The sequence below is a fragment of the Limanda limanda genome, chromosome 12, assembly GCF_963576545.1.
Source record: "Limanda limanda chromosome 12, fLimLim1.1, whole genome shotgun sequence".
In the NCBI taxonomy this organism is placed as follows: domain Eukaryota; kingdom Metazoa; phylum Chordata; class Actinopteri; order Pleuronectiformes; family Pleuronectidae; genus Limanda; species Limanda limanda.
In genome coordinates, this window is record NC_083647.1 from 19,071,867 (window position 1) to 19,098,340 (window position 26,474).

The 26,474-nt window shown below is 40.7% G+C and overlaps 1 protein-coding gene across 1 annotated transcript in view; it reads left to right on the forward strand.

The window, feature by feature from the left end:
* The window catches only part of stxbp6 (syntaxin binding protein 6 (amisyn)), a 57,505-nt gene extending 31,523 nt beyond the window's left edge, over nt 1–25,982 (forward strand). Inside the window, exons 3-6 of the mRNA XM_061082522.1 lie at nt 12,002–12,132; nt 12,246–12,411; nt 21,548–21,705; nt 24,484–25,982. Of these exons, the coding sequence (XP_060938505.1) occupies nt 12,002–12,132; nt 12,246–12,411; nt 21,548–21,705; nt 24,484–24,507 (479 nt within the window). The 3' untranslated portion in view covers nt 24,508–25,982. The remainder of the gene's footprint in view (nt 1–12,001; nt 12,133–12,245; nt 12,412–21,547; nt 21,706–24,483) is intronic.
* The last annotated feature ends 492 nt before the right edge of the window (nt 25,983–26,474 follow it).

Sequence of the window (26,474 nt, forward strand, 5' to 3'; positions counted from 1 at the left end):
TAATGGAAAGACCAGATGGACTCTCATTGACTGAGGGAGCAGATGAAACCTTTCCTGCCTGTTGGTGATCCATCCTGGCAGAATAGCAATCTGTGCCCCTTCAGCGTATGTGTTTGTTTTTCTGACAGATCCCAAGGGGTCGTTATCGTTCCTCTCTCTGTGCTCTGGTCACACATTGGTTGCACTCTAACTCCCTCCGATCCGGCTGAGATGAACCTTCAGCTCAGGATGTGGCACTTGCAGGGAAACTTTGACTTTTTGGGGGAAGTTTGCTTGTTCACCCACAAACCCTCACTCAGATCCAAAGTTTGAAATCTGCTGAGATTACAGAGACTGGTCCGGGGTGTGTTTAGAATACACTATTTGAAAGAGTCTGACCAGGGGTAAACAGCTGACATTTCAAAACTTTGGAAAACTTTCCAAAACTGTAAATGATATGACTTTAGGCTAGAAAAACAAGATAAGAGATGAAGTAAGTTACCAATACTTCCAAGAGTAACATGGGTTTTCTTGTTTTTGGCAGAAGGCGTTAAGCTCACTACTCTTCCAGTCCTTGAGCTAAGCTTTGCCAACTTGTCTTGGCAGCAACGTTTGTATCCCAAACTGTCTAGCGTGTTCATTAGAAAAAAATAAAATAGACTTAACTCTCTGTGCAAAGTTTCCTACATGTAGTGTTTTGTCAGTGAGCAAGGTTTGAACTGTACCTCACTCTTGCATTGTCATCTTTTGGGCTGTGCCTGGGACCTCGATCAGCTTGAATGCAACGTTATTTAAAAAAAATCTCTGTTCTCCCTCTGCAAAAGTTCCTAAAGATAAAGAGTAAGTTTGGTAAACAAACCACTCAGGTGTCCCAAATGTAGAGAGTGGCTAAGAACCAATATAAACACCCAGTGAGTGAGCCTGGAACTATAATTGAATACTTGAAGAGAGTATTGATCTGGATTTCAGGTTTGTTAATGTTAACATCGGCAAACCTTTCCAATATTTCACTCTTTTATCCCCTTAATGCACTTGGCACAACCACTCACTGCTTACTTCTAAATTCTAAACCCTCTCAGAACATTACACGTTCCTTAAGTTCCCTAACCCAACACACATTCATCAGCGCACAGATAAAGTGTAGCACCCCCCAAAGCCTAGACGGCATTTGGAATAATCCTTAACTTCACTAGAGAAATCCAGGATGCGCAGAATATTTGTTTAACTGCATGAATATGTTCTCTACATACAAATGTATACACTTATGTGGCCCGGCCACCCCCATATCTATGTTCTTTCCCATGACTCCTTTTTAATGTAATAAATTATTTCAGCTCCTCTCCTTCTCCTGCTTTGATCGAATGTTCCTGAGCTCTAATGGATTTAAACAGTGTAAATTAAATGAATGTGACCCTCACGTCTTGGATAACCTTTCACTACTATAAACATCATTTTTTCGGAACTATCCCTTAGTTAATCATCATCTTCTAGTTTAATGTACTACATATGTGCCTTGAATAGGCCTCTAATTGCACACATCTGTCACCACTGAGTCATCTTTGAGATCAGGTTATGTCATTTGTACATAACCGGCTTCTATGATGGGCGAAAAGTATATCCAGCAGAGGCATAAAATAATTAGGCCCTGGGCACCTATTATTATAATTACTGTTTTTTTATTTATATAATTGTAATTGGTGTAGAGGAACCAATTCAAAATGAAATTGTAATAACTCCTGGGCTTTGGTGTTGTCCCGTAAGAAGCACACTTAATTGAGCCTTCTGTTCTGTACCAGTGCTTTCCACAAGTCTACGAGGCTCAGATAGTGAAAAGAGCAGTTTATTTATCACAACTGGATGAAACTGGGCTTTAGTCTGGGCAGGCTCATTTTATCCACGACAGAATAGTGGCATCACCAGAGGTACCACCAAATTTGTTCACAGCAAAACAAATTTACTGACTTGCTTCTCCAAACCCTCGTTGAAAAGTCCTGCGCACAAATGCATCTTATGTTCAATGTCATGTGTGGCTCAGTTGATTGAGCTTCAAGACCTTGATCACAGTGTGCACCCTGCAAAGGAAAAACCTCCCTGATGCACTTTAACTGAATTGAAAAAAGCATTTTATGGGAACAACGTGTAATTTCAATCGATATAGTCCACGAAAGGAGTCTACGAACACTAAAGCAGAAAGCTGGATCAGAGCTGGGGTCTAATTTCTGGAGGAGGGTCTCGTTGAGGAGTCCTCACGGAGCCTGTTGGCAGTGAAGAAGACGGATAACTGCTCCTTCCCGTCCCTCATGGGTCACATGATACATCTACCACGCATCCTGACATTATGTATACGTTGTAATCCATAAGCATTTTCTGCTTTTTCATGAATGTTGCTAGAAGAACGGCTGGTGTAGCAGTGAATGTTCACTCTTTAATCAACCTTGAAGACGAATTCTCATGTTTTCTGAGTGCGTGGTTTTTGTAAGTATGACTTGAAGGTTAGTTCTCAGGCAGATTAGAGCTGTAGACTGCAGGAGTTTGACTTAATTCCTTTATACTGAACGAAACTTCTATAAACGCCACATGAAATATTGACATCTCCTTGCAATACAGAGAAAGTGTGTTTATAAGGTACGTGATGAGAATTGTGAACGTGACCCTCGCTCAATCCCTGACACAAACATCTACACACACACATACACACACACACACACACACATACACACACACACACACGCAACTATTAGATGTTACTGTGCTTTCTTTATAGGAGTTTTCCTCTTGACTGTTGCACGTCCCTTGAAATGGCAGCAATAAATAAAAAATAGCAATAGCAGTGTTTTTGTTTTGCCTTTATCCTGTAAAAAGTAAACAGTGCATCCAAGCTGGAAGAACAAACCACCAGAAAACAGAGTTCTACATTGAATCCTTTTCTTTGCTCTTCAGAAACTGTCTTCTGCCGCCGTCGTCCCTGAAAATATATTGTTCTCTGACTTTACCTCTCACGACGTCTCCTTTCTTAAGGCTTGTTTCTAACCGAAGAGCGATATGTATTCTTGAGCACTCAGAGAGGTCCGTGCAATATTAATCCGTGTCTCTCGCCTTCGATATTGCAAACAGACAGCGCTTCACTAAACCTTGTGTAAAACAGAACAGATGGGCTCAGGAAACACGCCTGAGATGCAATGCTTTGATTCATCATTTGATTTCACTTTTTAAAGCTTAAGGTAGAATTAACTCAGATGACTCACCGGTATTCATTCCTACTCTGCCAGACGTTTCAGTAATTGCAATGAACAATTTAAAGTATAGGGCTAATGGATAAATTAGGGCCACGGTCGATGAGTCGGTTTCATTTCCTCAATACCAAACATCACGGACCACCCAGTCGATAGATGAGTACTCTTGTGTCTCTAAACTGACCATGTATAATAGAGCGCTGGGATGTATTACACCCAGTTGGGTTTGAGGCAAGCGGAAGAATGACATAATGAACGAGTTGTTTTTGAGGTACTTTCTAAAGAGATGTCTCTGGATTACGGTAAAACAGGGAGGGCGTGCTTCTGTGATGAACAGCGCTCGGTTATTTGGCTTCATCTGAATGCAAAATCCATCTCTCCACCCAAACCTGCACATTACTAACACGTTCTGTCAAACTCTGTGTGACCCGGGTTTGACACAGAGGTTGTTTTCGGTTGGAGGATTTCTGGTCCGGCCTCATCAGTTTAGATCATGCTGAAGAAGTAAGTGTTGTGGAATGCACCTTGTTTGAAATACAGGCCCAAGCTGTTGCGTGACGATTTCCAGATTAGCTTGTTATCTGGTCCTCTTGTACTCACACGTATATACAACGAGCTTTGTATGCGTTTTATCTTTTTCCGCACAAAGCTGAGTTAGTACTGTGGAATTTAATGACCTGATGTTAGTTAACATACATATATTTACCTTTCAATTTTTTTTTATTTCTCACTTCTGCCTTGCAAAGTTGAATATAGAAGTTCAGTCATGCCGATCAATGAGCAATAAAGATGTAATTAAATCATAAAAACTTGTTATTGGTGAAGTCGTGAAGAAAACACAATCAGTTCAGAGTGTACTTGGCCACTTGGGAGCCTAGACAGGCAGTCAGGTATTAACTCCATCCCATAGTTTCCCAGTAGTGGAGAGGCCTCAAGTCAGTGCCCCAGTGAAATTAAATATTTCCCCGTATCCAAGGGCTCCGGCTCCAGAGGAATGTCTACTATGTGCACATGGGCCCAGCCTGAATAGTTCACCCAGCACCGGCTGATGGACGAGCCCAGCGGGTCATCATGTGGAATACAGGCGTCACAATAGACCCTGTGTTTCCTCCTCGGTTGTGCACAGGAGCAGGAGGCAAGATGAGACGGAGAAACTTTACTCCGTGAACAGTGGGATTGTTTTTCTCCCTCCGTGTCTGGTGATGAAGTGTTTCCTTTGCTTTTCTTCGTAGAAGATTGATTGCTCATCTTTCATAGTGATTAAATGTACTCTGTGCTTGTGGGTCTGCACTTGTTTATCACTTGCTATAAGACTAAATCCACCCTGTATTTTTGTATTTGGTTGAATTAGTTTTTTGCTCTGTTTCGCAGCATTGTTCTGTCTTTTGGGGGGATGCGGGGGTTATGATTCACAACTCCTGGGGAGGTCGAAGTCTTCAATTAGCAAACTTGTTCAACAGATTCTCTCCATCTCTCCTCTGTGCCACAGCTATTTAAATGGCTCCTCTCCCTCTTAACCTTCTCCTCCTCTTTTTTCTTCTTCTCACAAACTACCGTTCTGATTATTACACAACGCAGCCAGCATCCGTGGCTGCAGGCTCAATACCTTTTTATTAAATTCCTTCCTAAAGTCCCTACTTACAGTATATTATGACAGACATGGATGTAAAAATGTGATAGTGATCAGTCGCTGTTTTTGTAATTTGCATAAACTGTCAACAGAGCATCTTATCGCCCCCATAACCGAAGTGTAGCTGAGATAGTCTCACAGTGATACAGTTCAGTTGCTGAGAAGAAGGTTTATGATTCAAATCAGGCCGAGTTTAGTTTAATAATTAAACCGGAAAAAAACGTTTTTAATACATGCATTACCACAAATTTTATATGATACTGTGCATATAGTGGGAATTGAATTAAAGAATTACCATTTATTTAACATGATTGCTTACATTTTGTTCATTTCCCATAGTATAGACTGTAAAAGACATGTTTGAAACCAAAAACATGAACTCTGATGAATATTTCACTGCAGACACAGTTTTTAATTTAACGATATCTGACTTCCTTTGGTTTGAACTCAACTTAAAAAGCTCTGGTGTCTCAAACGAGAGTTTTCGTTTTGGATGTCTGACGCCCACGATGCGTCAAGCCTCCAGAATCCTTTTAATGTGTTGTCCTTGGGTGAGTGTTATAATTGGATGGATAACAGATGTGACCGGAGGCAAAAGGCAGCTATGCTCTCAAAATCATTTTGGGTTTTGAATTCTGACTGTTTGAATGCGGTCGGATGAAGGAACTGACTTTCACTAGATCCTCAAAGTCTCAAAAACTAGTTTGTACAGCTTAAACATGAGATTATCAATGCTGCTTTATTAAAAGGTTAATTCAAATATAAATCCACAAGATAAGTTTTGTTTAATTTGAAGATTAAGATTTCAACAATAATATCTAGTCTCCTGGTCTTCTAGTCATTTTAATAACCATTTGCAGTAACCTCAGTGGTGCATGATTTTTGTTTTTAGTTAAAAAGTTCAAATACACTCATTGGTGGCATAACCCCAAAAAACATGAACCTTTCTTTTTGATGTCTTGCTCAGATTTTAAAGAATACTTTATTTTGTTTCTGTTGAGAGTTTCAAAACCTGTCATTTCAAATCTACAAGCAGTTTGATCTTGATTAAAGTGAAAGTCAGATATTTACCGTCTGCTTCTCGCTGACTAAAATCAATTTCATGGATACAATATATTTAGGCATCTGGGATTTATTTGAACTTTATGACAGTCCAACTAAAAGTTAATAAAGATAAATCAATAAATATATATACCACACAATAGTGCTTGTCTAACTCAGATTTATTGCATTGTGTTATCTTGGAACAGAATTTATTGTTGTATTGTGCAGCTGTGCATTGCTCCATTGTAACTCTGCTGTTGTGTTCAGCTAATGGTGTCTGTGGCTATTATTCACCATGCTATATTCACTCCCTTTTGACTTGTGGTGCCTTGCCTCTGCACCATCCTGCCTCGCGAGGCCGTGTACACAGCAGCCACTGTGTTCTCCAACCAGTGAATAGACTGTGGAGGCCTTTGTTCTTGTTGCTAGTCTAGCCAGTGCTGTGGTTCATCCCAGTGACAGCTTCTCTCTGACGATAACAGTGTGTTCCTGCTCCAGCAGAGTGGGGGCAGCTTTAAAATAGACCTGTAATCATAGGCCCAGCCGAGGAAAAGGGTTAGACATGCTCTTTCACGACAGCTCTAATAACAAGCTGCAGAACTCAACCTGGAAGGGAAACTGTTTGGATGTTTACCTTGCAAAATAGTGTCCTTTGTATCATTTCTGTTGCCCACATGCAGGTGATCATTTCAGGCTGTTCCCTCATGAGATGGGGACATGAAATGTGCAGAATGCATCTTCCTAAGAGCCTCAACTCCACTGATAACGACTTCAATGATTCCACAAAGGGCGAAACACATTCTTTGCCTGAGATGAAAGCGTTGTGCGAACTCTTTTCCTCACGTGAACTCTGCACTAAACTCACCGCTCGTGATGTGGCCTCATCTGTTTAGTTTGTGCAACCACGTATGATCTATCCCTCGAGAGCATTCCTATTTTACAATGGGGGGAGAGCGTCGGCCAAGCCAAACAGACTACAGTACAACAGATCTTGTGGCCAAGCGCTTTGTCCTTTAACATTTCCTACTATCTTAACAATATCCAAATGGCTTCAAAAGCCTGTTAATTGTAAACAGGCAGAGACTCGTAGTCACATGTGAACTCTCTCTCTCTCTCTCTCTCTCTCTCTCTCTCTCTCTCTCTCTCTCTCTCTCTCTCTCTCTCTCTCTCTCTCTCTCTCTCTCTCTCTCTCTCTCTCTCTCTCTCTCTCTCTCTCTCTCTCTCTCTCTCTCTCCCTGTATGAGAGTGACTCGGTTTCAGCCCCTGCTTCTCAGGTGTCTTTTGTGCCATGCAAATAAGATTGCCATGGCAACTGTGTCTACTTAAAGTCAGAGCAAAGGGGCCCATTGACTGAAGAGGTCTGATTTGTCGAGAGATCATTAGCCCACATGCTTGCGATGGAGGCTGTAAAATGAAGTAGGGCAGATGGGTAAACATACTTTTGTCTTTAAAGCTTAAGTTAAAAGGGTATTTTTAAACTTTAATCAGAACGTGTGATACAAATAAAAGATCTGGTAGGTTTTTAATTCGGTAAAACTTGAAATAACCAGTGATTCCAAGAGCAACACTGTACTTCCCCACCAGACACGTCATCTTCCATCTCTGATGTGATCTATTGTTGTGCCCTGGTAGGGGATTTTCATATCTCCGCTCGGATGGCCCAAAAATGTTGATGCATATCATATTTATAGCTTGTGTAAGTTGATTTTTGATAAGCGTCAGTGTTGACAATGAGGATTAAGTTGAATCATACGAGGGAAGGAAGTTATTAATGTTTTGCCCGTGTGGGAGGTCCTGCTTCAGATTTTATTAGCTTTTCACAGTGTCTCTGGCAAGCTCAGATTCTTCTCCATACATTCCACAGTTGATCCAGATGATCCATGTTTTCACAGTGTTTAATTCAACATTTCCACAAATTCTTGAATGCATTCAAAATCGACACCCTGCACGCTTCTCACATGATCATTTATGTCAGTACTGTTTTTGCCAGAAATCCCACTGGTGCTCACATTTCTCTCATAACTTCCACAACTATTAGAAAATTCCCTCGGGGCAAAGCTGACCCTGAGAATGTTTTTTCATGTGTGGCGGCCACAGTATGTGAATGGTACAGTTTGCGTTTTTCCTTCAGGGAGCAGAGCTCTTTCACAGCCAAGCACAACAAGCGACCGATCCACTGGAGGAAGTGAGAGCATGTCACCATCGGAGCATGAGAAAGGAGCAGGACAGGAACCCCAGCATGGCCTTCCTCTGACGGCCGGCCCTCATGGAAACAATGGCCCTGGCAGCCTCTCAGTGGTCCTGGTCTTTGGCTTGTTTCATACATGATGTAGTAATAAATCGTGTTTGATCATTCTCGAGTTTATTATGTGTCGGTATCGTGAAGTCAAATTGTTTCAGTTGTATCCTGAGTGTAGAAGTTATCATAGTCTATCCATTTCAGTTAATGAACAACAAGGGAAAATACGTCTTTGTATCTTTATTTTGTAGAAGAGTTCAAAATTTGTTCGGTGAATCCCAATCTCAATATGACATTTTTTTCATATTAGGATTTTGACCACTCATAGTAAAACAAAGCAAATCATCAAATTATAATCCCCATTGCGGAAGAATACGTTGTTTTGTTTTTTTTAAATCCAAGCATCATTCCCTTGGTAACGGTCAGAAAAAAGTATAAAAAAAACCTGTACCACTATATCTAGATTAGATTTGCGCCCAAATATTATGCTTTCTTCCTCTGCACTCACTCTGTCACTCAGTGATTATATTTATTATGAAAGCAACATGAGGCTTAATTTCAGGGAACATTTTTTCCTCACAGACTCATCTCTGATTGCTGTCTCAATAAGGCGAGCTCTCCTAACTTTCAGTAATTGATCAACATGCCGAGGAAGCTACTCAGACAAGGTGGGAGTTAACCGCTGAATATGAAATAGATTTCCGAGGCTCTGGAGGGCGTCTGGCACATTGATTAAGACCTCAGTGATGATGTGTTGACAATTCAGCTCTGTCCTCGAGCCGCCATGTCACTTCCACTGAGATATAGTCACATATATAGCAGATGAGTTTAGTTGTCAGGTTTTAGAGAAATGTTGAAGTTTTGTTTAAAGGTTTGGTGCCAGTAGATTGTGTTTGAATGTGCAGTGAATGTTTCTCCCCATGTGAGCAGTGATGAGTTTCTCGTGTTTCATGCCAGTTCTCCACTGTTCTAATCCTGGAGTCGCTGTGATTGTTTCAAAAGGCAGGCTCACCACGGAGCCTGTGATAAATATGCTAATGCAGCGACGTCTCTCTCAAAGCCTCTCTCTATTGCACTCATTTATTATCCTGAATTTATTTTTCATGGGTTTTGTTGTACAATATGCTCCAGGCTGAAAAGAAGATTACAACCAATAAACCATGAGTACAGCTTATCGTAAAATCTCTGTTTCTGTATTCATGCCTCGTCACTGGGGTGTTCAACGTTTTCCAGAGAGAATCTTCAAATTTGGTACAGAATTTCAGTTCGGAATCCTTCCAGTTGTTGTAAAAAATTTCAATTTGACGCGAGGATGAAGCGATTAGAATATCACAAAAACAGTTTTTGTCTTGAATATGATAATTCAAAACCTGCCTTTGGGAGTGTCTTCAAAATGTAACTTGTTGGTGGCAGTAATTCTAGTTTCAGTTTGCTGTGTCCCACTTGCATGCAGCCTGGCAGATTTGGCTTGGATGGGAGATCACATCATTATCACATAGCTGACACTGTGCTGGGCTGAAACGATTGTTAGATTTATTATACAAAAATACAGAATATTCACTAGTTTTAATCGTGGCTGCAGCAGTTTTTGTTTGAGACCAACGTAAATTAATTGTGTTTGATTTTTCCCAGATTCTCAGCCCTGTACACATTTGTAGTAGGGTTATTCTGGAAGGATAAGCTGGAGGTGAGGCTCACATCTAAGAGAACGATGGTTTCTTGTTGAATTCCCAGTCTCTCGTGTCTTTTACCTCTCAGCTACCAACCACTTTCTACCAAATGGTTTCAGACTGTGTAGTTATGTGCATTAGTCAATCATCTGCCTTGAATGTGGCTTCAAGACAAATTATTCTTGCTGCGAATTCCTTGACCTCAGTTTCCGGACGTCTTTCCTTCAACACACCGGTTCATTACATGCAGCTGTCATCGTCTTTCTTCTATTAGCCTACTGTGTGACCCGAGACAGCTCTGATCACTCACTTCACTTGTTTGTCATGGCTGTGGCTGTCGGCTTGAATAAAAATAAATCCTCAAAGAAGGGAATCAAAACAGAAGTGTCTGTCAGTCTGCCTGTACTGTATCTGTCTGCCTTTGTCTGTTCCACCCTGCAACCTCGGCGCTGCACCTCGAGCATTAACTGCAGCTGTCTAAATGGATACACAAAAGAAATCCAAACATTCCTCCTCTCAGGGGAGTTCACTTACTGAAAGCATCACCTGATGTAACACTCAGCCCCCTACCTATATTTTTCAAAATCCAATCACGGGTGTGGTGGAGCCTTCACAAAGCGACCCTGAACAAAAGGCCGAATTAAAACATGACAGCTGGCAGGATGGCCGTGTTTTTTTGGAGATATGAGAAGCCGAGTGTAAGGCAGCAGCAGTGAAAGTGACCCGGACACTTCCCTTTCTGTCTGAGATGACACAACGGCAAATATGGGAGAGAGAGAGTGAGAGAGAGAGAGCGGAAGCAGAGGTTCGCTGCCGGGGTTAAAAAAGCAACACAGGAGCACGTTGCCCCTGAGCAAGACAAAAGGGTTCAGTGTCCAGATGCACACACATCCAGCTGCGAGCCGCGATGATCTGTAAACACGTGGTCGGGGGTCATATCCATATAGGAAGAGTCGAGTATGGATATTCAGGGCCAGGACACAAGTGGTCAAGTTGAGGACAAAGTGATGAGGTCAGTGGACAGACGGTGAAAAATCCGAGGCAAGTTAATCGCAGCTAAAAAAGACCCTGGTTAGTTATTCATGATTATTACACTTTATTGGCCTATTTATTTTTGGTTTTGTGAACGTGACATCCCAGGAACACCTTGATAGTATTTCTTCATATTTGGTACAAATGTTTACTTGGACTCAGAGACGAACTGATTAAATTTGGGTGATCTATGGTCAAAGGTCAAGGTCACAGGGACCTCTCTGAACCCTTTTCTGCCTTCTGATATGTATGAATAAGGAGTAAAATATATTATATCATATCAGAAAAAGCAATTCCATTAGACTGCTTCTCAAGGAACAACAATTTACTTTCTTTGATTCCCCTCAAAATTGTTTAGTAGATATAAACGTACATATTCTTTGATCTATCTGCAAGTTATTCCTTCATAACAAGAATATTAACTTTTTAGCTGTACATAACATTTTCTTTCCTTCCTGTACCGCACAAAATACTCACCTTTGTGTTTGTGCAACTTGTTGATAAAACCTTTGCAATCCCTAATATTTTTAATGGGAACACAATGTTTCACCCCAGTTTGTTGTTGTCATTAGTGAGCTGTTTGAAGCCAGTTCCTGAATGCTTGAATGTGTAATTTGTTAACCACTAAAGATTCAGTCAGCAGTGCAGCGGAGGAAATAAATCACTTGTATGGAGATTAATGAGTTGTGCTCAGCACTGTATAAAACCACTCTGCTATTTGTACTTAGACAGGAGCAATACAAGTGTTTGTGTTCTTCAAACCAGTTGTGTAGAAATATTTGCTTTCTGTAGCTGAAATACAACAGACATTCATCATACAACATATATACGATTATAGCAGTTTTACAACAAAAGCCAAATCCATGTGTAAAGGTTTTGTCTTCTAATGAGAAATGGTAACCGGGTCTCTGTTGATATTGGCGCCAAAAGTGAATTGTCCATTGTTAATAGATCCCTTTGTTTCTGCCGCCCACAAAAAGAAGCTTATTCCTTTTTGCGTGACTCTTAACATTCCTCATCTCGTGACTTTAACCATAACATTCATCCAAATCTAAACGTCTGCATGTTATCTGAAAAAGTTACACAAAGACCTCGTTCTCTGGAATTCAATGTAGGTGTGTTTTCTTGCTTCAGCATTCTCATCTGGTGTGTTTTCTTGCTTTTGTTTCCACAGTGACGAATAAGAAACCTTCCCACTTATCCATCACTAAGGTGAAGCAGTTTCAAGGATCCTCTGCCTTCATAAAAAGGTCACAGTGGACAATCGACCAGCTACGGCAGATCAACGGCATCGACCCCAACAAAGTACGTCCCTTTGACTCCCTCTCAGCCACTGGTATTTATTAGGTTGATATAGTCTTGAGGATCTGTAGAGACTAAATAACTTTCCCCACCCTTTCACTGTTTTTCTCTCCTAGGACTGTCCTGAGTTTGACATGCTGTTTGAAAATGCTTTCGACCAGTGGGTCGCCGGCTCAGCAGGAGAGAAGTGCACCTTCATCCAGATTCTCCACCACACCTGCCAGCGCTACTGCTCGGCACGGAAACCAGAGTTCATCAACTGTCAGTCCAAACTGCTGGGGGGTAAGACCGTTTAAACACCCAACCCCCCCTCCCTGGTTGATATCCCTGTTGATAACACAGTGGCTCTGCAGTGACAGACTCGCTGCTGTCACACTGTGCTGTAAGCCAGCCCGAATCTGATTATGTACGATGACAACCGGCACCTGCTGCTGCGTATGAAAATGCATATTAAAATGCTGACTCGCTCGTACACAGCATCTGTTGAGCGCTCTGTCGAAGGGAGGTCGACCAGGATGTCCAACATAATGCATCAGCCGTGACTCAAAGCACAGGTTGATCGACTGGTTTTACAGCACAGAGAAAATACTGAGCAATAATTATTCTCTAATTTATGTGACTTTAATATTTCGGCGTGTGTGTCTGAAGTGTGAGACTCATTCGTTTTGATCGGTTTCCACCCTTTAGAATAACATTGAAGTGCTGTAACAGTCCCTTAATCATCAGTCCAAAGCTAACCTCTCCCCATGAAAACAACATTGATTTCATCCCCGACGAGTAAGTGCAGACACGCTGAGCAAACATGTCCAAACACAACCGATTCCCAAACTGGTCGGACGTGTGAAAGTAAAACCACATAATTGGTGATATCCTGGCTGCAAAGGATTTGTTTACCTGGTAGGTGAAGAGTTGTCTTGTTATTTGCTGCAGTGCAACCCAGTAGAGACGGCAGCCTGCTGCGTGTCTTGATCAGATATTGATCTGTTTACCCCCCCCCAAGCCTCATCTGTGAGCACCAGTCAACCTGTTGTATTATTCATGGCATTATTTATGGTAACCCCATAACCACCTGCAGGTTGTCCATCTGCCCGACATACAGGAATCAATTACTGGAAATAGAAAAAAAAAAGTTTGCTTTACCTGTTTTAAAAAACTTTGGAATGTATCACAAAAAAAATTACATTTTACTGTGAGAAAGGAGTAGAATTAATAATAATTGATATTGAAAATGTGTGCTTTTGTTAAAGCTGTCACTCTTAAGCCAAAAAAAATATTTTTAGGGATTTCTGAGTGATGCCTCAGCTTTGGAAAGTATTTTTTACCATTCAAATCCTGAATGCGAGATATTTTATTTATCTCCTTGGAAAGTTGTGTTTTGTTAGTTATAATAGACTGGAAATGTATACAGAATAGATCAAGAGAATTATGATACGAAGACAAAATAAATATACATATCTCTGTGAAAAATATACTACAATATATTTAGAAACAAATGCAAACAAAATTTTTTAAATACGTTTAATACAGTATAACAGTTATAGATATAGGTCTAAAAAATAATGTGGAAAAAAGTAACCTGTAATATAGAGTAAATGTGGAAAATATACTGTAATGTTGATAAAGTAGTAGACTGTGTGTGGTACTATAATTACCGTCAAACTTGCTTTCGCTCTTTTCCTTAGCCTGTGTGGGATCTGACCATTCATGATAGAGATCCTGCCTCTCCTTCTTATTCTGTTACGTTGCCTTGACCTCCCTCCTACTCCACAAACCCCGACCATCTGAGACTACCTACCCCTGGTGCATAATGTGGCCTGTTAATGTGTAGGTGGGAAGGAAGTAGGGTCGGGGAGAGCACAGAACCCAGGGGTCTTTAGAGTGGGAGGGATTATTCAGTGTAAATGTTCCACATCATCCAAACGCCTCCAGTAGATCTGAAAATTACACTTACACTATTATTTTAACGGAGCAAGTCATAGATGATTATCAGGCACATAGCACAGCCTTGTAATATATCAATGAATTTACCAACTAAAATGGCCTTTTTGAAATACACGTTAAAGGGCCATGAAACCAGGGTCTGCAGAATCACCTATTTATTGACACCATGCTGGAAATCCTTCAGGGTGATGCTCTGATAATAAACTCCTGCCTGGTGTGTGTGTTGAGGAAGCTGTGCGTGAGACGGATGAAAAGTTGACAGTCCCCCCCCCGCACTTTGTGACAAGAGGAACAGTGAGGATTCCCGGCCCGAAGCCATCTGTGTCTACTCCAGTTTAAGTCTCACACCAGTGCAAAACAAAACTCATGCCGCTGCTCAGGTGTGGGACCATAACTGTGGGAGACTCCACCTGCAAAAGAAACCTCCCAGGATGCAGTCGCATGAAAAGATACAAAAAATACACAGTTAATTCAGGAGAGAGAAATTAAGACGTGCAAATCAGTGCAAAGTTTAACGCCCCTTGAAGACAAACATGTGTTGTCATTCAAGTTTAGAAGCACATGATTAATGTAGCGGATGTTACTGCCAAGTGACAGATCTCTCAGGACGGGTTTTGGTTCGTACATGTCTGAACTGGGGATGTTAAAACTTGACAATGTCCTCAGTGCCAGCAGCTCGGTTCTTCACACGCCTCAACTCGAATCTGTTTTCCCAGGCTGACTCCACGAGATCCTGTCAATCCTTAGTTGAAAATGAAAGTAGACTGCAAGCAACGGCCATGTAGTCGATGTGATTCATTACTGATTGTTTACATGGACAGTTTGACACCAATAATCCGATATTAACACGACATAGCTGTGTAAACAGTGTTTTCTGATTAACTTAACCCAGATAAGGTCGTACTCTGAATAAGTAATTATCAAATTACAATATTTTGAGTATTCTGACCTGAGCGGTAGGATGTAGACATATGTCTAGTTCGCAGTATAACATCCTATAGTTTTCAAAGCATTTTGTGACATTGACATGGTCAACTGCTTAGTGTAGCATGACCTTGGTGTAAACAAGTTGGAAAAATAGAGAGGAGTTGCAGCTTTTGCTAAATTAGACATAAGAGGATTTAATGACACAATGATGTCATTATCAGAGTTTGTGTTGTAATATGTAAACGGTAATATGAATAGACTATTCTATTAGCATCTCATGCAAACATCAAAATCAAAACAGCTCTCTGACTATCAAAATGTGAATATATCTATTAGAACAATTAAGGATTTGATGTGACTATGCAAAGCAATTTAAATAAAACATGTTAGATTCAAGGTTGAAATTGAATTCAGTAAGATAAGTGGATGCTTGTAAATCTGCAACTTGAGGCAAACTTGTCATAGACATTCTTGGAGAGTGTTTGGCTTAAGACTACTTCAGTGTGTTGGGGATTTTTTACCAACGTCACTCTCTAGTTATATTTCCTGAACATAAAATAACCATTAATACACGTTTCACTTTGCAGTAAACATTTTACCCAACAGATACATTATATAACAGTTTTCCAGTTTAACAGTTGCATGACAATTACAAAGAACTGAACCCTTTAACCTGTGGTTTCATATCCCAAAACAAATAACCCGTCTGGACTAATTCCAAAACCATATCCTGTTGTAAACGTCCAATCTGACCATGACTGTTAATATTTTCTCACCGCAGAAGGCCGAGCTGTAGATTCAGTCATTTTCCGTTGCAAGGTCTATTTGAACAGAAAGAGGAAAGAATTTGTTTCCCACCACGGGCATCTGCTAAGACAAGGTAAGACAATGGTTTGCAAAACAACTTGGACTCAATGATTCCTTACTAAAACATGATGAGTTCTTAAAATTAAACAAATAATATCTCCCTATATCAAGTGGTGAGTTCCTTAGTTTGATAAGAGATTTTAACTATTGTGATCTATGGCGAGCTAGTGGAGGAAATGGGAGATATATAAAAGGGGAACCCGATTTCCATCTGAGATTAGCAGCAGCAATATATTAAGTAGTACTATAAGAAAACATTTGAAAGTCTTATTATAATAAATTGGCTCATTCTGCAAAGTTTGAATTCTAAAAGTTTTAAATGAATCCTGTTTTCCAAACGTCTGAACGGAGGCTGTGCACCTGGCTCTCAGGGACTTAACCGACCCGTGTTGTTAATTTTACAGAGCTGTGCTGTAGTTACAATTTACACACACAGATTCTGGGCACTGTGGGGGTTCAGTACACGCTGGAAGGGAATTTAAGTTTCCATTAAAAGGCTGTATGAGTTGGGCTCACTGTCCTCCTTCCTCACTGAATGTGCAGAGGTAATTCACACTTTGATACAAGGTTGATTGAATGATTTCTTACTTCTCTATACTTCCTGATATAATTTTAAATATATAACGTTGAAGCTCAGTAAAGACTCTAATGATGGATAGTAGTATTGTTTGATGCAGATGTTATGTGAGAGTTTTCTCTTCATTAATAACTAGTAGCTGTTGTTCTGTCAGTGCTGAGGTGCATTAAAGACAGAGTGTTCCATGTTTGTTCCATCAGTAGCTGGCTGATGCCTTTTAACCAGCATGACTAAACAAAAGGACTCGAGGAAGAAAGGCCGAACCTTCAGTCTAACATAAAAGTGTCTGGGACAGATTGATATCTTTGCCTTTTTCCCCAGTTTGACGAGATTGAAGGTGTCATTCGGTTGCTACACGTCCAAAATAATAATGCAATAACAAGTGTACTAGAAGTGAATCAAATGTGGATCATGCCAGAGGGGCCAGAAAGGTAATGGGGCCTCCACGCTAACAGCTTTATTATGGTTATAATAGGATCATTTGTCTGAAGCTCAACATTGATTCACACATTCTATATTAACAACCCAGTTTATATGCCGATGACGAATGTTCAACTAGTTGAGGTCCTACGCCTGGGGAGGTGGGAATGAGAACGTGCAGCATTGTGCTGCCTAGACTCTGATTTAATGTATATGAGACATATACAGTAAGCTGCACTTACGGATATAATATACTTCATGGTGGAAGAAAGGTGTTATTGGAAATATAGAGAGAACTGCCCTCTTTGAAAGGTGTTTAGGGGGTGACCATTGAAAGAGTGAATTAACTGTATGGGGAACAACTACAGGAATTATGTGAAGGAAAGTGATTGGATAAGAGACTAGGGAGAAATACTAGGTGTGTCTCAGGATTGCCAGAGGGAGGTGACCTCCCTGGAACCTCTGCTATAGTTTTATTATATGCTGCTGCAGGTAATGTAATATCAGGATTTGCATGAATTCAATTGAGCAGGGGGTTCTCTTGTAGAGGGAGAAGCATGACCCATGTGACCATTACAATTGCATGTTCTATTTTTTCCTTATTTTATACATATTCCATCTGAAAATATGATACTTGAACTTGACTTTGTAGTACTTAATGAAATAAGAAACAGTTTTCACATAATAAATAAAGGACTATAGGTAAATCAGATTGAAATGATGTTTTCTTAAGATTTTGCCTATTTTTAATGTCGTCAGATAAGAAATCATGTTAAATATCAGTCTACAAAAGCATTAAAAGAACCTTGATGGATCCATGATAACTGTATTTACTGTATTTCAGCTTCACTCATCCACTCGAACTATATTTAAAGATGTGCTTTTATCACAATAACACTCAAATTTCACCTGTTTATTCAAAGTTCAGCGATGCTCGACTCAGTTTGCAGAACCCTGTGGAATCAGTTGCTGTTGATGTGAAAGCGCTGTTGTCGTTATCAACAGCATCACAATTAAGTTGATGCGTCCCGGCCGCTGCTGCTATAGAGCACCGCTCGCCTGTTTAATCAAAGTTTGTTAATATTGAACGCATCACGTGTCACAGTTGCACCAAATCCTTCACTGCACTTCCTTCTGCCTTTAACAATGCAGGTTTCAAGTGTGAAGCCGGTGAGATGAACATCAGACAGAGATTTCTTGAATTAGTTATTTAATGGACTACACACAGTTGAGCTAAATGTAAATATGAGTTTAAAAAGTGACCATTAACCTGATTAGAATTATAATTTTGGTGTGTGCACCAAACTGTATTAGTCAGATCATCAACTTAACATGAGGATAATGTAATCATGCTGTATGTCCTCTCTGTGAACTGAAATTACACAAACCTCCAGTAAAACAAGTGATCTCAGAAGAGCAGAAACCTGGGGAAGAGAACGTCCTGGTTTAAAATAATAGCATTTACACTTACACCATAAAGTCAAAGGACCCTGGATGCGATTGAGTGGAGTTGCGATCACTTAAAGAAGACCTTGACGGAGAGCTCCGTGTTTCTTGTGAATGAATAACAGCAGCCTCAAAGCCCTCTGGTAATCTCTGGGTAATAAGGAGACGTTTTGATGGAACTTGTCGGAGTGCAGATAAGTATGTAAGGAAATGATTTTAAGACACACACTCTCTCTCTTCAAACACCCACACGTTGCACCCCACAGCAGTATCCCTGCACTGGGGTGATACGAGCATGTACGCCGCCAGAGTGAAAGCATGAAAGGCACTTCATCATCTTGTATCATCTGCATGAATCTGTTTTGTGTAGGTGTTTCTTCTTGGAATTAACCATCCTGTTTGCCTCTGGAGTGAATATGGATTGTGTTTATTTTCGTTGATATCAATCAGCAGTGCAGCCTGTAATCTCGTGCCTACAGCTGAACTGGAAAAGGAGAGAAGCTGACGTTGAATGATTTTTCCCTTTTCCTTGTTATGGTTGTAGTTTCTACAGTATTTTGTTGATGGAAAAACAACTTCCCCCTTTTCTCGATTCTCCATTGTTAAAGAAACCCTGGTTTATTATGAGGACATCATGGGGTATAGCAACAAAATTCCTTGTGCATTTCTGAGAGAGGTGTGTCACGGATCAACAATGTATGTGGATGAAAAGACTCCTCTTTTAGATTCACCAGTGCAGCAGAAGGGTCATAACGGGACAAACAGTGAAACTCCTGCCTCATTAAAACTAAGACTGAATTAATACCAGCGAATCCCCAAAGTGAAACAAAAGACCTGCTGTTCTCCCCTCTAATAACAATGCTTGCTGATCTTTTACCATTTTAAGTTGAGACACACTAAAGCCGATCACAGCGGTGGCACCGCGTAACATAAACCACTCCCACACACCTTTTTTTTTCTATAATTACATCCTCCACTGGGGGAGCCCACGCTGCCGCCCACCACTGATCTAAAGAGAGAAGGAAAGTGGTGCGCAGACATGTTCTGTGGGTGAAGGGTGTGGAGAGGCTGCAGGGGGGTGGGGGGGTGATATTGAGGGATGATGGGAGTATTACTCCCTGGGTTACTCTCCAGGAGGAGAGGATTAAGAGGAAACTGTCTGAAGGTGGAAAGGTCGCCTTTCTAGTGAAGACCTAAAGCCACTGTGAGAAAATATTTCTTCATCCCCCCCCTCAGACAGAAGCAGAGCAGGAATGTGTTGTGTGTGATCTGGAATCCTTGTTTTCAAGGTATTGTGGTTACATAACTTTGGTGTCATAGTTCAAAAGCTAAGAAAGCACAGGCCTTGTTGAGCCCTATGAGACACATGGTGATTTGTAAATATGGGCTATAGAGATACAATTGGATTGATAGATTGATTAAATACTACATCCACGTTGTACGGTGTCATTTTACCGTTAACTATGGTGTTTAGTTTTAAATTTATTAATCGGGTGAGGCTTAGTTCACCATTGGTCCAGATGTGTACTTGCACCTGTGGCTCATTTATTGTAATCTCTGGAAAACTAGCTGATGTAAGAGTTTCCATTTCCTCTGGTGCGTGGGTATGAAGAGCAGTGTGTCCATCTGTGTGTGTCTGCGGCACATTTGTGTGTCTACACCAAATTGCTTTGACTTTATCTAGTTAACTTTCTTGTGAAAGGAAAGCAGCTGGCCCCGCCGTCTGCTTTTGGGGCTTTGTTATAACCCACTGCAGTGGAACTGTCCCAATTACCTGTCACTCACTACCTGCACTGATGCTACGGGACAAAGACTCACTATATTGTAGTTTCCTCTGGGAAAAGATTGTCGGGTCCTAATACAGTCAGTACCTTCAAGCTGTTGCTCTGTCTGTTTCTTCTCCTCAAACTCATTTACTGTTTATCTGGGAATATCGTTTCCTCTGGCTTATCGCATCACCTGGTGTTTGTGAGTTTCTTTATTATTTTGAAAACTTTTCAACCTTTTTGGAAATTGTCTGTAGGAGAAGACAACATAGTTATGAATTTGGCGTTTCAGCAAACTCTCGCTAACAATTCAGACCCGGCCAAAGCAATAAGACCTTAGTCTGATGTTTTCCATGATTACAGGCATGTGCACTGTAGAAAATCAAGTAGAAAGGCCTTTGACCCAGCTTGACCTGGGGGATGTTTTTACAGCAGCGGATAAATCGCCATACTCGGGAACACATGTTTTAAGACATGCTTAGAGTAATTTAGTCTCACAATCAAGTTTTCTATTCACTTTTGTAAATGTACCTTATTTGTAGCTTGCATCCAACGACAACCATTGGCAAATAAAGTAGTGTTGAATTATTGTGTGTTGCTCTCATTTTTAATCATTGAGAACTTTGTTGTAATTAAATCAACACGTCTCTCTCCGGCAAATTAAATAGCAGATCCCATCAGTAGTAAGTGACAAGTTTAAAAACAATGCAGATAATTTCTCACACTGGCATCCCGTCCTTAAATTGGGTAAATTGATTTATATATATTTATGTCAACGAAAGATTATACCCCACTGGAAGAATGCAACTGTATCGCCAACAAAGACAAAGCAGCAGGAAGATTGCTGTTCCTAGTTGAGTTGTTGGAGTAGTGCATAACAGCAGCACCCCCGACACACGGTGGATTAATGGCTTGTCAGAAGACACATCCACGGGGCTGCCACAGCTCTGTGAAGATGTGTTCCGTCTTACAGCCTCTGCTGATTCCTCTCTGGGGCTGCCAGGGAGGCAGAGCCGACACGTCCTCTCTGTGTTGCACTTCAGGTTAGAATGGAGAAGAACAATCACAGAGCTGGCTGAATGTCAACAGAAAGGACATCCTCTCGTTTAAAGAGACTCTAAATCCGGCGTTGCATGTGTCGCCGTTGCCTTCCTTTGAGTTTGAAAAGGTTAATTTCACTTGCTCTTTCCTTGAAGTAAATCAGCTTTGAAGAAAAGTCATTAGCCACTTTCCTTCATTGGCCCTGATGGAAAGCCATTTACTTTGTCATGTTTCAGTCCTCCACCATTAACAGTAATACCCCGGGTCACTGATTGGACGACACCCGTCTAATGTCACACACTCATTTTTCACAGGCGCTCCCCTGTAGTGACCAAAAGACTGATGATCTCCTTCCTTTTTGTCCTTTCTCTTTCACTTTCCTGACTCTCTTTTCCCCTCTGCTCTTCTCCCTGGTCCCCTCTGGTATCTGCAGGTAACAGTATACTCCACTCAGCCGCGGACACCGTGACCAGTGCTGTGCAGAAGGCCAGCCAGGCTCTGAATGAGCGCGGTGAGCGACTGGGTCGGACCGAGGAGAGGACCGCGGACATGATGAACAGTGCTGAACAGTTTTCTGTCACTGCACACAAGGTGAGTGCACGTGTATGGAGAGATACATTCCAATGCATCACCTCAGGGTGTTTCAACACAAAGCTTTGAAATGTTGACTTCGAGTCCAGACTTATTCTATTTCAGCCAAAAGATGAACATTTAACTCAACCCATTAAGACCTAAGCTAGCGATTAAATTGCCCTCTACAGCCTGAGTGTTGTTTGAAAACGACCCCCTCAAACCTGAAGGTTTTCTGGAGAGCTGAAAGAATCTCAGCCTCTGAAGCAGATAAAGATAAGATAGCTTAAACATTTGGTTTGCATTGTAAATCAGTGATGTTTCCATAAACTTCAAGAACTTCAAAAAAAAGAAAGAAAGAGAGAGATCCCCCCCTCCTTCCCCCTAAAACATTGTTTTTCCTAAATCTTCCTTGGTGTTTTCATTGTTATTTTCTTCGATAAAACACTGGTGTGCTCTGCTTCAGTATCGCTCCTGACGCTAAGATCGTCGGCCATCATCTGAAACAAACTCCCATCATACATTTCAACTTTCCCTTGAGTATTTCAGCAAATCACGACATATTTCATCAGTCTGGAAAATAATGAAATCGTGAATAAGACGCAGACGTCTCATGCGGCTTAGAAGCACAAAGACATCGCACCCGGTCTTTATGGGTTAAACAAAGAGTTGCTTCTTTGAAACTCCGACCTTCAGCAGTGTAGCTCTCTGCTGTGGGAAGAACCGTTTTCCTCTCCTCTCGTTTACTCTCTTTTCTCGTCTCGTCTTATGCTCCATCTGTCCCGTATCTCCTGTTTGTCAGGAAAACCACCAGCAAGCTGTTTAATGAGGTTATAAGGATAATATGATTATTCTACTTCAAAACAAAATAAAAACATCTATTGCTTTGTAATGAGAGCACCTGATTATGACAACAGCCTCTCTAATAGTATAACAGTATAACACCCACCCCTGGTTTTGCTGCCTGACATGAGCCCACTCAAGTGGTGTCAGTGTCTTCAATAGTAAAGCCATTCACTACCCACTGAAATGACTGTTTTGAATGATGCATAACACCGCACCAGTAATGGAGGGATAATTGAAAGACATTTGAGGAGCCTTGCGCGGCTCTTACTGTTCACAGATGAGCTTCCCCACTGTGATGAATTACAAAAGCTGTGATAAGCAGAGAAATATGTCTCGGCTGCGGAGGTTTCTGGAGAAAACGACAGCAGGACCCCCACGAAGAATCACTCCATTGTCTGCGTTTCTCATTTCACTTGCTGCCATTAGCTTCTCCTTTTTTTTCTTTATAGCTTATCATGTATCCTGCATATTAATATCAAACTCATACTGCTGCATGTCTGACACCTTCTGTTGAAGGCAGTAGAAATAGGGAAAGAGGTCAATCCTGTGGGAATCAACAAACTAACTCCTGCACTTTCTTATGATTCTGTTTGAGAATGACTTTGGCTTGACAGGATGTTTTATGAAGGATTTGAGTTTCTCTGCAACTCGCGTCATCTGCATGTGTTTAAAGTGGACCTCTTCACATACCGTAACTTTAAATCAATGCCCAGTGCATCTGAAGGGCTGTGACAGGGGGTCACCTTGCTACTTCTCCTTTGTTCACTCCTGTAATTCCCTCACTGCGCCTCACTGCATGACAGCAGGCGATTTAGCTGCTCAGGTTTAATCAACATTTCTGCTGCTCTGCTGCCCCCACTTGTTCACTATGTAGAATACAATTCTCCTCATTCTACTACAGCATACCCCATACTGTGTGTGTATGTGTGTGTGTGTGTACGTGTGTGTCCATGTGTGTGGCCCTGCTACTACGCTTGTGAGGACCTAAATCTGTTAAGACACTCACGTTACGGGAGCTTGTCGTCCTAATGGAGAAAAAAATCCCCAATAATGTACGTTTTAAGGGGATAATGTTTTAAGATGAGGTTTAGGTTAGGGAGGTAGTAACTAAGGTTAAAGTTGCAGTGTGTATAATTTAGTGACATCTAGTGGTGAAGTTGCATGTTGCAGCTGAATACCCCTCACCTCATCGTCCCCTTCCAAACATGATAGAGAACCTGTGGTAACCTTTGGTTTTCATAAAAGCTCAAAGGGTGTTTAGTTTGTTCAATCTGAGCTACTACAAGAAACATGGCAGCCTCCATAGAGAGGACCCCCACTGATGTAAATAAAAAGTACTTCAATATGAAGGGACCATTGTAGGGTAAATAAAACAACAAGTTGTATAATCTAGAAGAAAAACACTCATGAAACATCAATATAATTATTTTATATTAAATTTCTGTCAATATATCCCTTTCACCTACATCTTACACACTGGACCTTTTTAAGGTCAACGTTAGTCTATGTAATGTCCTCTGAAGTCATGGAGACACGAACATGTGTGTGTGTTCCATCCTTAATGTCTTCTGTAGCTCTGTATTAGTTTGGTGTCCCCGGTCATCTCTCTAATGACCCTTCAGCCAGGACCCATTAGAACCCTTGTTAATGAGATAAATGAACCTGCCTCGTCATTGCCTGAATACAAAAACACCAGGACCCCTGCCTGCTTTCCAGCACATGTGTATTAAACCTCTGCTAACAGCTTTGAATTATTCTGTGGATGAGCTCTAAAGTCATCTACTCTGAATTGAAAACACATTTCCTCATTTTATTCGTTCATATTCTTGTTTTCACTGTGGACGACAGTGTTCAGCCTGTATCTGCTCATTATTTCAACCTTTTTTACTCCACTGTCTTCTTGTATTACTCACGGTATTATCCTCCAACCCCCCCACCCCAATCTTTCTACAGCTTGCCATGAAGCACAAGTGTTAGACCACTGCCAAATCCAACTGGGCTGGTTGGGGTTTCACATGTCGCCAGTCGCTGTACAGAAGAAGGATTCCAGATTTTATTCTTTTTAAAAATCTTTAATATTATTACTATTTGTTAACAATGTTAACATTTTAATGTTTTGGGGGGTTATTGTGCTCTGGTGTGTCCTCTGGGGACGATGCATCGATCGGAGGGCGGGACAAGACGTGTGTAATGCTCCTTCAGACTGTCAACAGAACGCTTAATGCTTTTATTTTGCCCCAAAAAAAGGTTCAAACTTTATTTGATAACTACAGTCGTCCAAACCCCCCCCCCCCTGTTTTCATGTGCTCAGACACTGATTTGTGATCACGTGCTGCCAAGTCATTATCGCTTCACGACGAACAATAGCTTGTCTTGGCAGATTATCCAATGTTAACAGTTATTTATGAGCCCAGCCGTGTTTGAGCAGTAGCTTTGTGAGCCTGAGCCTCTCATGGAACCACAGGTGGGATTCAGGAGTGTGTGCTGCCATCAACACACAAATAAATATAACACAACCTACCAGACAATGGCCTGCATTTTCTGATCTAATGTTTACTTTGCACCCAGATAATTATTTAACACATTCAGAGGAGCAACACGCCCGTCTGTGTCACAAAAATCCAAAAGAGTTTGATTTTTCACTCTTCTGGTCTTTTTTTTCTGTCAATGATTTCAAATTATATTACAACAGTATTCGTCAAAATGTTTTCAAGCTTTTCACAAACTGCAGATGATTCTGACGACATAATATAGAACAGGATTGAAATGTGTGGGTCTCTGTTAGACTTGTCTGCCAAACAACCAAAACAACCAAAACAACATGGAATACCAATCGCCAACATTTTTGTAAGTGTACTTGAAGAACTCATTTTCTGATTAAGCTTTTTACATTATGATCATTTAAGTTGAATGAGGGGATTTCAGTAAACCAGCTTCTGCGTTGTAAAAAGCAAAACATGTGATTCTTCTCGTACTATTATCTCAGTGTCCGTAGAGCTAATACGTCCCATGAACATGGGGCGTTCTGAAATTACTCCTGGCTGTATTTCCACTTTAAACATCTGTTAGTCATCTCTTGTGCTTTTTGTATAATTTGGATTGAATAATATTCATAATAATGATGTTCGTACTGATAGATAAAGGACTAAATATCCCAAATAGCAGCAGCAGCAGTGCTTAATAGTTTATTTTTCTGTGCCGGCTTCACACTGCCTGTACCTTTGGCTTCCTCACTGGCAAGATATCACCCTCAACAATGTATTTGATTCTTTTTTTATAGTTTGAATTTTATAATTCATGATGTTACTACACACTTGACAACTTTTATCTTGCAGAGCACTGTTGAGTTCATAATGAAACGTTCCAGTTGCCTAACTCTTTGTGTGCTTTTATTCCTCTCTCTAACAATTTGGATGTTTATTGTTTTAATAAAAAAGACATATAAATATGAATTTAATATGCAGTGTCCTTTTTTTTTAATGAAAACCATCTTAAGCACTTCCATCAAACAATGAAATAAGAAGTCTGCTTTGTTGGGTATTGTATTATTATCATATTTCTATATTGCTACATATGTTTCCCTTTGAAAAATAAGCCGATAAAAACTAATGTGTCACATTTTCTTTGTCTCTGTCCTCAACCAAAATCAAATATTTGCATTTCAAATGACTACTTTTATGCAATTGATTAGCTGTTTACTTCCTAACTTTACATAATTAAAACGACTTGTGCCTTGTTGGGTAATGTAAAGATATGTTTTAAGATTAAGGTATAAGGTTAAGCGTAGGTAAAGGTTAAGGGTGTCAGAGGGTTAGAGTAGGTTAATGAATGAGATGAGGAAGTCAATGTAGAGGTTATGGAAACACAAATCTCTCTTTCTTCATCTCTCTCCCTCTCTTTCCTTATCTCTCTCTATCTTAGACTCTCTCTCGTAGTTCAGGTAC